This window comes from Hemicordylus capensis, chromosome 5, assembly GCF_027244095.1.
Source record: "Hemicordylus capensis ecotype Gifberg chromosome 5, rHemCap1.1.pri, whole genome shotgun sequence".
Classification (NCBI taxonomy): domain Eukaryota; kingdom Metazoa; phylum Chordata; class Lepidosauria; order Squamata; family Cordylidae; genus Hemicordylus; species Hemicordylus capensis.
The window spans coordinates 235,878,592-235,892,030 of NC_069661.1; the positions used below are offsets into that span (position 1 = coordinate 235,878,592).

The window sequence follows — 13,439 nt, forward strand, 5'->3', positions numbered from 1 at the left end:
GTTACAGATGGCTTTGGAGATGTAAGTACAGTAGAATATGCCAACATTGGCATGTTTGGACAACACGGCCAATGGCGTCATATTGACCCTCTCCTCCAGAAGTCAAGCTCACCACCAAGCTCCAGACCAGCACTTTGACCTTATGTGTGTCATCCGAACCTACCCACTGCCACTGCTTGTTTAATGGAGGTATTGCTTCCCAAGTTCCCAGCAGCTGTTGGCAGCCATATTTATGTGCCCAGAAGTCTCCTTCCCCATGACAAAAAGTTATGATGAGGACACTTCTGAGTCAAAAGAGGGTGACCCTTAGGAGGAGGGGCACGATCACTGGCACAACCAGTAAGTTTGCTGGGCCTTTGTCCCCTAATCCTGAAAAAAAAATTGGCTCTTTCTTAAAACAAATACTTTCACCACTATTACGAACAACACAGCAATCAGCAGAATTCAACAAAATTAAGCAACAGGAGCAGCAAAACCAAGAAAGATCACATAAGAGGAGCAAAATCCACAAACTGATTTCTACCAGATCAAAATTGCATTAAAGCAGTAACATCTTGGCTGGAATCTAAAGGCAGAAAGAAGGGAGCCAGACAGATATTTGGAATAAATATGAATTGCTCTTATTTTTGTTTCTAAAGCATTTGCAGAAAACAGATGCTGCATATTTACCATCGGGGAACAATTTATTACTATAATAATTATTAATATATACTGCTTTTGCGGTGGGGGAGCTCTCAAAGCAATTTACATAGCAAAAAGAAGGGGGGGAGATTCCCTGTTCCAAAAGGGTTCACGATCTAAGAACAAGTACCTAATAACCTCTCCCATGTTCTGTGACTGTCTGGTATCTGACTGTCTGACAGCACCTGGGCAGGAAATGGGTGTTGCCTATACTTTGAGTGGCCATCATCTTAAACAAGATGGTGGATGGCAAAAAACAAAACAAACAAACAAAACCTTGGAGGTCCTCTAGGGGGACCCTCCCCCTCACGTGCTCTGAATTTGTTTTGTATCTCTAGGGGGACCTACAGACAAATGGATGGACATATACAAACAACATACAGATGTGGTGGTCTCATAAGCCTTCTCTCCTTTGGAAAGTAGGCTAAAAAACACAAGAGCACACAAACAACAGTCACAGTTGCAATCAAGCAACAGACACTCTGCTAGATTGAATAGTAAGAGTTACTCTCCCCCTTGAAATATACAGTTAAGCAAGAGCCACCACTTTTTAAACTGCCTTTTTATGTATAGTTTAGGCCATGAAATTGGAGTTTATGATAGGCTGTCTGAACTGGTGCTTAGTACATTTTTCTTAATAAGTATTTTTATAGTTAGGCTATCCCTGCTTCAACAGGGGAAAGTCTAACTGGATATTGAACTGTAGTAAGATAAATGCTCAGACAGAATGACATATAGAATATGCATAAATTGTGTGTTTAGCTGATCCCTCCATCTATGAAAATATGTTTGCATTTTTTTAAAAAAAAGTAGTCATGGAAACTGAATTTTGAATCTGGAATAATATCCCTGCTTATTAATATAGCCCCTGGTGGCGCAGTGGTAAAACTGCCGCCCTGTAACCAGAAGGTTACAAGTTCGATCCTGACCAGGGGCTCAAGGTTGACTCAGCCTTCCATCCTTCCGAGGTCGGTAAAATGAGTACCCAGAATGTTGGGGGCAATATGCTAAATCATTGTAAACCGCTTAGAGAGCTCCGGCTATAAAGCGGTATATAAATGTAAGTGCTATTGCTATTGCTATTGCTATTTTCCCATGTGGAAAACAAGCCGATTGCTATGGCCCAGTTCAGAAATCACATTCCTGGTCTAACAAACTGTTGACATGGAAACAAGTGGCAAACTCAAACACGCCCACCTTCACCACCCTCTGCACTCCAGGCTTCATAGTAGCCTTCCTGGTTGGTTGAACCACAGTTTGCCATGATGTCAAAGCTGAGAAACCGTGAGTCAAGCACTGCTTGCATATTTGGATTGCAAACCAAGAGCAAACCATGCTTGGCAATCCTGGGCCAAAGGGAGCACTTGAGCAAGCCGCTCGATCTCAATGGGAATGTGAAATCTGGGGATGGGGATATGGCTCAATGGTAGAGCTTTGCATGTAGAAGGTCCCAAGTTCAATCCCTGGCATTTCCAGACAGGCTAGGGGAGATTCTGCCTGAAACTTCAGAGAGTCACTGCCAGAGTAGACGAGAATAAGCAAGGTGAGCCAATAGCCTCACTCAGTATAAGGCAGCTTCCTATGTTCCTATCCAAGCCTGTATCTTTCTACATAAGAGAATAAGAACAGAGCCAGTACTCCTACCTTATCTGACTACAGACAGGCAGATTCCTGCTTTTAGAGCAGCCATGTTTGCTGCAGGTATGCTGGCAATACACTGTCATTTCCCACAGCAAACATGTCAAGTGTGAACAACAGATATGTGTAATTAGCTACCTGTGCGCGTACACCTGGGAATCCTAGTGTGATGCAGACTCCAAGGCGTGTGCAGACAGGTGTTTAATGACACACATCTGTCATTCACAGTTTGCATTCTGCCGAGAGAAAACCAGGAATACCAGCAGGAATCAACATTGCTATATTAACTGTGAAACTGCTCTTTGCCTGTCTACAAGAGGGAGGAAGAGAACTGAAATGACTGGCAAGGCATCAAGCTACATACAAGCGTCTCACCCTGCCTCAAGACTTCTTTAATAACTAGGGTGCTTCCAAATTTCTCCTCATCTGACTCACCCTCTGGATTTTGGAGTTCTGAGTTATTTATACTGCAGTCCTAACCACACTTACCTGGAAGTAAGCCCCACTGAAATCAATAGGACTCACTTCTGAGTAGACATGCATGGGATCACACTGCACAGTTTGTTTCCCAAGCAGAACCAATGACTTTGGAATCTTCCATTGTTGTTGTTGTTGTTGTTTTTCCCCATAATATCTCCAAATGTGGTGATTTTCCAGGGCATTGTGGAAGGAAAAGACTGCCTCCCCTACCCTCCAGCAACCACAACCCCACTCCCACCTACAGTTGCCAACTCTGACTGAAGCTATTTCTGAAGACTTTTCCCCTCCAATATTATTTTCAATATTTTTCACAATATCAAGCTATTAAAATCTCCAAGTCTGCTTTCAGTACTGACCTGGAGAGTGAGGCTGATTTCTGGAGGCTGATTTCTGGCCAGCCCAGCCCCAAAGGGTCGGCAACTCTTCCACCATGCCTTGGAATAATGTTGCATCAAGGGCATTGTGAGACAAGTGGTGGCTAATAAGGAAATGGGGTAGCCCAGATACCTCCCATCAAAGCTGCTTTTTGTACAAAATTTGGTACTTATAGAAATTCCTGGAAGATCTCAGCATTCTTTAAGAAAGCAAGCTTCTAGGCTTGTTGTGTATATAGCACCTGCAAAAGATTCTAGAATTCAAGAAGCATCATCTGCACGTTCCTCTCACATCCTCCATTCTGTTGCCCCTATCCTGGCCATAATCTTATTTATTATTCCTCCTCCTCCTGTTACTGCATGACTTCTTCGACTGTGCTTTCAATTTGCACAGGCTGACAGTGAGACCCAACGGGTCTGGCCAGTGGCCAACACGAACTGAACATGCACCCTAAAACATGGGCGCTCTTTGGACCGGACGTCCAGTCCAAATTCCAGGGCCCCACAGGCCTGGGGGCAGTGGGGGGGGCTCCAAATGCTCAAAAGTTTGCCGAGGTGGAAGCTGCTGTCTGCTGCTTGGCAGAATGGCAGCTTCTCTCGCCCCACCCGGCCTCAATGGCCACCTCCGCACACGGTGGGCAGTGAGGCCAGGCAGGGCTAGAGAAGCTGTCGAGCAGACAGCAGCTTCTACCCCAGCTGGCTATGACTTGAGGCAGCATGGCAACTGGAGGAGAAGAAGTGTGCAAGGTTGGGGGTGGAGGAGAAGAAGCACACGAGGAAGAGGAAACACAGCAGTGGTGGCAGGAGCAGATGCCACAGCAGGAAGGCAAGGCTGCACTAGCTCTTGGGGCCACCTGGGGCAACCAAGATGATACAGAGGCATCTTTTTAAAGACAGAAACCCTCTGTGTACAGGCAGTCTAATTTGCAGCACAAATCTAGGCATGGTTACTCGGAAGTAAGTCCCTTTGTATAATGGAACTTACTTCCAGGTAATGATGCATAGGACAGAGCCTTAGTTATTCCTTTTCCTTTTGTTAGGATTTGCGTTGGATTGCAGCTTTACTTGCAGGCAAAGCTCCCTTCAATCAGCCTCATTGGGGCGTGCTTCCAACCGGGGGTGGAAAGGGGTCTAGGGGTATGCAGATCAGGCGGAAATCCCCACATACTATGTAAAGATTCCATATGCAGGAAGCTGAGCTCTGCAAGCATTGACTGTGTGGGGCATGTGGAAAGGGCTTCAGGGGATGCAGGAGCACACTTGAAGGCTGCAGGGGGCGTCGGAGCTGCTTCTCACCTTTGCTAGGCGAAGCTGGAAGCAACCATGCCGCAGGTCCGTGAATGCTCCATAAGAGGCAGGTGGTCTCTTTCTTTCATGTCTGCTAGATGCACGCTGCAGTCTTATGAGCATACATTTGAGAGTTAAGCCCCTTAATATCTGTTTATTCCTGGGACAGGGATGGGAAAAGATTTGCCGCTTCCCGCCACCACTGCTGGCACATTGATTTTCCCCCACTCCTCCCCACTGTCCATGCCTGCCAAGTGCCAAATAAGAGTTTCTTCATTGTGTTTCTCTCCCACCCCCTGCCTTTGCTGGGGCTGGCACTGGCACTGGCACACTCCAGACAGGCAAGGGAGGACGAGGGGAGAGTAGCAGGACTATCCATGCAAATTGTGGTATGTGCAGGTCAGTCGGAAGTATCTTATGCAGAATTTCTTCTAAAAATTGCATCTTATCTGGCAATGGGGTGGGGGGCACAGCAGGGCCCCCCCAAAGGCCTTTAGGTCCATGCTCCAGAATTACCTAGGTGCACCTCTGCCCTGGAATATGCCCCAGAAGCCTTTCCAATTGGGAGGGTCCCCTCATGGTAGGCCATTTGGAACCTCTCCTTTAAGGGAAACTGCTGAGTCCATCCAAAGCTGGCTACAAGAAGTCTCCTAGGATGAGGGGTGAGAGAGCAAAGCCCCCTCCTCTGCCCTGGCTGGAATCAACTGTCATTGGTCTCCTTCCCTCTGAACTGTCTCCAGAGGGGCCATTCCATGAGGACATTATGCAACTTGGAAATTTTAATACCTTGTCTTCCTCTTCCTTCCCCATCGCCCTTCCTTTCGTACTATGCCTATTAGATTGTAAGCCTATAGGACGATGTCTATGATTTTTTTAAATCTATGAACATAGGTACATAGCAAGCTCCCTCATACGAAGTCAAATCTTTGGTCCATCTCACTCAGGCATTTCTACTCTTTTCTGGCAGAGGTCCTTAGATTTCAGAGAAGAGTCTTTCCCAGCCCTACCTGGAGATGCCAGGGCTTTAACTTGGGACTTTCTGCATACAAGGCAGATGCTCTGCCCAGAACTGTAACTGCATCCCCACCTCGGAAAGTTCAGGCACAATGCCAATGATCATAATAGAATTGCACTTCATAGATACCTCAGTCCAGCTTCCAGGCTGAGCCCTCCTTTTGCAAGCACTTCTTGACATATGGTTCAAAATAGGTGGAAACTATAGCTAACCCCTTTTCTTTCCTTAAAGAGACTTCAGCTGAATTCTGCATCAGAGATAGACAAGCAAAGGAAATGCAGGCTCTCCTAAAGGCTGTACCTCTGTGATCATGACCAGTCCCACAAGATATGAGAGGATGGAAACAAGCAGAATTAGGATCTCTCGGCGGTTCTTCTTCCGGAAAATTCCAGGGTACATGTCAACGAGGGCAGTCACCAGACTCTCTACACAGACAAACTAATGAGAGGAGAATTCAGGCATCCATCAACTCATTCCTATCAGAAAAAGGTCCCTAGGTTTTGACATTTCCTTCAATGATAAGAGACCACCAAGTACTGAAAACAGTCATAGACAAAAGAGTTCCCTGGAATGCTCTTGCAAATCGTGGTTTGAGACAGATGACAGCTTTTTTCAAAGGGCGGATTCTTACAATCAAAAGAATCCTGGTCCTTGTGCCACAGGCACTCCCATGTAGTGTGTCGTGTGAACTCAGGATTTTTTGTTTTACCCCAGATCTGCTTTGCAACCACTGTTCCCTCTAAGGCATGTGCATGTGTGCGTGCTCACAAGTTTTTGGATGTCTGCTCAGTTCATTTTAGATCCCACTCAGATTGAATCAGGATGGCCCCATTCTGAATGCAGGCGCGCACACACTGCCTTGATACTGCCGCCCAGAACAAAACTCATTCTACACAGAGATGAAAAAAATTAGAGGGACCACTGGTTGCAACTGACCAGCATTCAGCCAAGATCATTACTCTTAAATCTGAACTCATTTGGTTGATTCTAGTTAAATGCAGGGTGGTTGAGAATTTGGGATCAGCAAAAATGTCTGGGTTCACAGGATACATTCCATGGGTGTGAGTGAGGCTTGGTGATGGGGATTTTTCGGTATGCAGGGATTCTTTCAATTGTGAGAACCCACCCAAAGAGTTGAAGGTAGTTTGGGTCATTGCTCATTGTGTGTACACTCATCCCACTTTTAGCTCTATGTTTTGCAAGTTTTTATACCATTTCAAAAGCTTGCAAGACCTGTTTGACCAAAGGCAAAGAGAGAGAGAGAGAGAGAGAGAGAGAGAGAGAGAGAGAGAGAGAGAGAGAGAGAGAGAGGCAGGCATATCTCTTGGGAATTGAGACCTCCCTCAAATGAATTTCAGCTCTCTTAAAAATTATGTGTCTATGGCAAAACAACAACACAAAACTTGATGAGGGAGCTTCTAGATACTTAATGGGCTATCATTCCCCAAATGCTCGCTAAGAGTTGCTGCTGAGATGACTTGGTGTCATCTTCCAATTCCTGTCTGCAGAAATAACCTCGGGATAACTCTCCCTCTATTTCTCATCACCAAGCCTCTAGTATCCTCAACACTGATATGCCCACACCAAGCATCATGAATTAACTGAAAAATATTTCTAGAAACCAACATCAAAAGCTAACATTGAGAGGTTTGTGCTGCTTTCAGGCAACCAGCTTCCCACCCATCTGCCCTCAACAGATGATTACTGAATAAACACAACTATGACAAGATAAGGCTCAGTTTTAATAGGGATAGAAAATTATATTTCAGCCACAGACTTGTCTGAAGACCCTTTCCTCACCACTTGTCCTTTTAATAGTCTGCAAGCACAAGGATGAAGAGAAACAAGCTCTCTTCTACCTACCAGACAATGATATGGTACTTGGACAAACCTGTCCATCCTAAGACATCTTTACCTGGCTGTCCAATCCCAGCAGAACGACCATGATGAAGAAGAAGCAGGCCCACAATGGGGAAAAAGGCAGCATGACGACAGCTCGAGGATATGCTATGAACGCCAGGCCAGGTCCTGCCAAGAAAGTTACTAAGCTAAGTGCCTGAATCTGAGAGTTTGTGATGATCAATCTACTTGGAATGCCAGAGGGGGCAGGGGGCAGCATCAAGATAGGCCTAGTTTTCTGGCTGAACTACTTCAGACTGCAGGTAGGAGCATGGCTAACCAATATGGTCGTCTCTTAGCGACCACATAGATAGATTCTCTCCAGAATGGGGCGGGGGGAGGAGGTAAGTTGTGCCATTGAGTTGGTGTCAACTCCTGGCAACCACAGAGCCATGTGGTTTTCTTTGGTAAAATACAGAGGGGTTTACCATTGCCATCTCCCACACAGTATGAGATGATGCCTTTCAGCATCTTCCTGTATCACTGATGCCCAGTATAGGTGTTTCCCATAGTCTGGGACATTATGACCACCAAAAAAACCATAGGGCAGTTATAATGGAATGAGGGAAATGAGAGAGGCTTAGCTTTCCTGACATGGATGATCTGTTGCCTGTTGAGGAACTGGCATGGGCTGCCTTTCAAGGCACACTAGAAAATAAGCTGGGGGTGCAGTGGGGGAGGCCATAGTAGTCAGCACCACAGCCATGGTCATCCATGACTTTGGCCTTTCTGAATGCTCATGACAGTTCCACATGCATAACCCACTCACCTGACTCTGCTACTTCCGAAATAGCCACTCCTTGTTCTTGTGCCATAAAGCCCAGGATGGAAAAGATTGCAAAGCCAGCCACAAAACTTGTGCCACTATTCAAAAAACACAAAGCAATGCAGTCCCTAGAAAGAGGAAATTAATGTCAGTAAAGGAGACCAGATCGCCCATCAGAAGGGGATATCTAACTTGAAAGGGCAACCATCTGGACAGCAGTAAAAGAGTTTTTCCTAAATGACATTAACTGCTTCTCCCTGCCTGGGCTGTACCACCAGAAAAAGCTTTTCAGCCACCTTTCCTACATTTGAATCCACCACAAAGATACTCAGGATAGAAGTACATGTCACAAGAAATGAGCTGCCACTGAAAACAGCACCCCGAGTTGAATTCTCTCACTCTGCAATCTGTGGTACCATGTCCTAACATAGTGGTTCCCAATCTTTTCCTTTATGTAGACCACTACATCATCATCAAAAGCTTTTGTGGACCACCTCATAAGCAAGCCATTTTAAACATCTATATATTTAATCTTCCTGGGTGTGCCTTTAGAATGTGCTTCTCGGCACCCAGCTGATTGGCTGGGCGGTGGAGGCACCTGATAGGCTGAGGTGCACCCAGGGGGATTGGTCACCCCGGCAGAGGCGGCGGCGGGCCCGGCCGCGGAGGCCAGAGGCGGTGGCGGGTCCTGGTGGCTGCACTTACAGGCCCGAGGTGGCGGCAGAGTGAGGAGGCGGCTGAGAGTCTGGCCCATGCCGAGCCACAGCGGCAGGACCAAGCAGCTGTGAGGCGGAAGAGAGGCTGCGCCGTGCCAAACTGACCCGACAGCCTGCAGGGGTGAGAGGCGGGCAGCAGAGCCCCCCACAGAGCAGGCCCAGGAGGGGGGATAGAAAGGGAGGACAGAAATGGTGGTTGGGAGGAGAGGCAGCTGGGCCCGGCATGGGTCGGCTGTGGTGAGGAAGCCGAGACTGGGGCAGAAGGGGGGAAGAGGTAACCGCCGCCCCCAAAGAGCGCACAGATGTTCTGTGCGGGGTCGGCTAGTTTTAACATAGCCTATGGCTGACAGAATTCAAACATACATCTCAAGGGGTATTAAAACAACAGCTATTTATAATAATTTATTATGCTAACTCACAAACATATTGTTCTCATCAGAGTATATCTATCTGCAGCAGGCCTACAAGTGGGATTATATTATTATTATATTACATTTCTCCCCCCACCGTAATGCCCATGGATCACCTGCAGCACCCTTGTGGACCAGTGGTTCGCGGACCACAGGTTGGGAACCACTATCCCAACATCATCACATATTTCCACCTGCAAGAGGACGTTATTGGCTACACTTGGAATGGTAGCAACACACACAATGCAACAATGTCAGGATATGGAGTAAAGGCACATTAGGAAGGGGAATGTCTCAACACAGTTATGCCATTTTTGGTGGCAGCCCTGTGTTTCTTGTGATGTGTAGTTCCATCTTTGGTTTCAAAAAGAAGAAACAAACAGGAAAATCATTACAAAGAAGCTGGAATCAGGAAAAGCACTACCTTTGGAAACAGGAATCCTTGAACTCAGTTTAGTTAGCTGATAGCCACCTACTGGCGCAGTGGGAAATGACTTGCCTAGCAAGCGGCATGTTTCCCAGACTATGGGAAGCACCTATATCAGGCAGCAGCAATATAGGAAGATGCTGAAAGGCATCATCTCATACTGCGCGGGGGTTGTCAGTGGTAAACCCCTCCTATATCCTACCAAAGATAACCACAGGGTTCTGTGGTTGCCAGGAGTCGACACTGACTCGAGGGCACACTTTACCTTATTATAAAGAAGGGATAGAGAAGAGAACGTGGGAGGGAGGAGCAAGAGAAGAGGCTGGGCTATTGAATGCTTCAATTACCTGTAACAGTTGTTATGATATTTATTGTAGCTGCCCAGAGCTGTCAGGCACCCCAAGCAAATGGCATAAGAGAAGAAGATCTGAGTGCCTGCATCCATCCACACCTGTAAGCAAATGAAAAACAGAGCTAAGGGACAGAAGATATGCCAAAAGGGCCTTTCCAGTAGCTCTTTAAAGATGCACTTGCTTTCTTCACCATGAAGGCTGGTCAGACATTTATAGGGAAAGTGTTTCCTGAAGCTGAAAAGTCTAAAGACCACAGTGATACCCAGTGGTGGAGCAGGCCCGCTGGTGGCCCGTGTGCTGCTGCTGCGGCCCCGCTAACCCCGCCCCCGCATCTGACATCAGACGCTGGGGCGTGGTCTGGCCGAATGGAGCCTTGAGGCTCCATTCGGCGCAGAGAGAGTTTAACTGCCGAAGGGCCCGCGCGTCCCCTTCGGCAGTTAAACGAAGGCTGGCGCTGCCTTCACAGCGCAGCCCAGGAGCAGCTCTTCCCTGCAGGGAAGAGCCGATCCTGGGCTGTGCTGCGAAGGCAGCACCAGCCTTTTAACTCCTGAAGGGGCCACGCGGCCCCTTCAGGAGCTCCTTAGGCTAGCGCTGCACTCACAGCATGCAACCAGGAGTGGCTCTTCCCTGACTTTGCAGGGAAGAGCCACTTCTGGCTGGTGCTGCAAACAGAGCGGCAGCCTTTGTTTAGCTCCCGAAGGGGCCGCGCGGCCCCCGCTCAGGAGCTAAACTAGCCTCCCCGCGTCTGACGTCAGATGCAGGGGGCATGTCGGCCCCTGATTGGTCGGTGGCCCGGGTTCTTTGAACCTGTTGGCCCAATAGTGGCTCTGCCCCTGGTGATACCCCACTGACTCTTATAAATCCCTTTGCAACTTAGAACATAGAGGCTTCTGCATCATCAGAAGATAGAGGAACTTTACCAAAGGTCATGCATGTTCCATGCGTTAAAATTCCACCCAGCTAACTCAGAGGAAAAGACAACAAAGTCCCCTTTATCAGTCTGGCTAGGATCAACAGCCCTTTTGGCTTCTCCTCTCCCAGAACTGTCCCATGCACTGGGCAGCAAACCTGAAGTCTCTTAAGCACATTTTCCACTTCCCAATCTGTCCCTTTTGCCTCGTGTACCTTGTCTATTGTATTGCAAGCCCTCATCTTGAACTGTGAGCTCCCTTAAGCACATTGGTAAGAACACAATGGCAGTGTAGTGAGTAAGTACTAGGAAGATATTAACATTCTGTGCCAAGAGAAGCCAAATTCTGCAGCTTGTAAAAATGATGCAAACATATGCTTCTTTGGCTTAATTTATTCAGCTCATCATGGAACGAGGCAAGGCAGTGAGTGAGGCTCTGACCTTTGACCACTGGGAAACCTGCTCAGCTTCACCTCTGGCTTCTGGGATTTCATATTACCTATGCATGCTAAATCTAGCCTTAAGGTCAGGCATAACTTGTGACCAGAGGTGCACCTAGGTAATTTTGGCGACTGGACCTAAAGGCCTTTGGAGCCCCCACCCCCACCCCACACACACACACCCTGTGACATGCACAGTATTTTTAATGTGTGGGTTCTTGAGGGCATAAACTGCAACTGAACTCACAAGACTGTAAGAATATAAAACAGGTATACTGAGGCAAATACGTAATCACAGAACTATTTCCACACACTACTTATTAGGAGTAGTTCTTTTATGGCACCCATAGGCCAAACAGAAGCAGAAGTGACAATAACACAGCCATTCAGAATTACAATAAATAGAGTAAATATAACAGTACGTATACAAATAAAACTAAAATTTCCATAAAATCAACCCTGTCTGTCTCATTGCCCCATAAATAAATTTGGCTACCACTTTGGTGACTTCATCGTTAGTATCAGCTAAACAATAGTTAAGATAAAAGGAATCAGGTCTACCAGGAAATTGCTGTAGTAATGGATGCAGTAATTCACTCCTAGAGTCACGATAGAGGGAACAATATAGTAGAATATGAGTATGACTGTTTCCAAGCTGCCTTCCCCACATGGACGCAACCCCAAAACAGGGGGTTCTTTAGAGAACCTCCTTTGAAGCAAAGCCGAAGGAAGTACATTCAGCCTAGCCCGAGCACTACTTATTACCATCCCACATATTTCTTTCCCCACTCTCTCCCACCCCCGTCTCTGAAGCGGAGGTCACGCTCGGCCACTTGGCACAGGTCACAGACCACACTACCTAAGAAAGACTAAAGAGGATTTGTGGGGGGGGGGTGGCCCTAGGCATTGTGGAGGCCCTCGACTTTGGCCCAGAAGTCCAGGGGTAAGAGCACCTCTCCTTGTGACTCACCAAACCGAGTGCAGTCCATCAGTCATATGCAATGGACTCCCCAGGAGCTCAACAAAAGCTCAACAAAAACCTCTGGGACTGCAAGACATGAGAGAAGGGGTGTCATCAAGAAGCTAGTAAGTCAAAGCACATGGGCTGGAGGAGGCTACATTGGGCTTGGTGGGTCACATGTTGGGCAGGCCTGGTCCAGAAACTTGGGGTAGAGTCAATGTTCCCAATTGTGGGAGGATGAAGAAGAGTGTGGTAGGCAGCCTGGCCACCTGCATGAAAACCAGAATATGGTGTAAATTAACCTTAACCTTAACTTCTGGTGGCTAAGATAACCCTACAAAGTGCAGCCACCACTTCTCCACTGTAAAACGTATGGGTGATTTGCAGGAGAGAAGTGGTGGAGAGGAGTCCTTAACCCTCCCCCCTGAGCCTCTCCTCCCTAGCCATTCTTCCCTACTGAGCACAGCACACTGGAGTTCAGAAACCCAGTCTGAAGGAAAAGGAGGAAGGGGAATGCTGCAGAAGATGGGAATGGGGGTAGGGAAAGGGTTAGGCTCATGTGGTTTTGTTGTTTTACTGAAAATATACATATTCTATCAATATATCAATAAAATAATAAAACATGTAAGACCCACAGATATATACATGCATACATACATTGAGGCTATTCACACGGACTGCAAAAATTGGGCTAAGGGAGCCTTGCCTGATTTTTGCAGTCCGTGTGAACCTCCGGGCTTGGCTGCAAGCCCAGTGGTTCCTGAGTGGGTAACCTGCTCAAGTAACCCGCCCCTTAAACTGGGTTCTCAGAGTGAGCACTCCACAAACCCGGTTTTTAAAATCATGAGTAGCCGCGGTGTGGCTCCGCAGTGCGGCTACTCATGAGGAGACCGCCGGCCGGGACCCCCGACCGGGAGGCTTAAAAGCAGCCTCCCGGCTCGGGGGTCTCTCCAGTATGCCCTGCGCGCTCACGCAGGGCATACTGGAGCTTCCGGGGGCCACACAGCCCCCAATACTCCCAGCCCCCACTGGCTCCATAATGGAGCTGACAGTCGTGTGGGTGGCTTCTGCAGCCACTGAGA

General features: G+C 47.5%; 1 protein-coding gene across 3 annotated transcripts in view; it reads right to left on the reverse strand.

Moving 5' to 3' along the window:
- Positions 1–13,439, reverse strand: part of LOC128328164 (sodium- and chloride-dependent GABA transporter 2-like) — a 93,306-nt gene that overhangs the window by 12,898 nt on the left and 66,969 nt on the right. For 2 of the 3 annotated variants that reach the window (XM_053257872.1, XM_053257871.1), the window contains exons 8-11: positions 10,041–10,144; positions 8,144–8,268; positions 7,391–7,503; positions 5,776–5,913 (exon numbers count right to left, since the gene is read on the reverse strand). In XM_053257872.1, coding sequence (XP_053113847.1) covers positions 5,776–5,913; positions 7,391–7,503; positions 8,144–8,268; positions 10,041–10,144 — 480 coding nt within the window. The remainder of the gene's footprint in view (positions 1–5,775; positions 5,914–7,390; positions 7,504–8,143; positions 8,269–10,040; positions 10,145–13,439) is intronic. The other variant, XM_053257873.1, reaches the window with a different exon arrangement.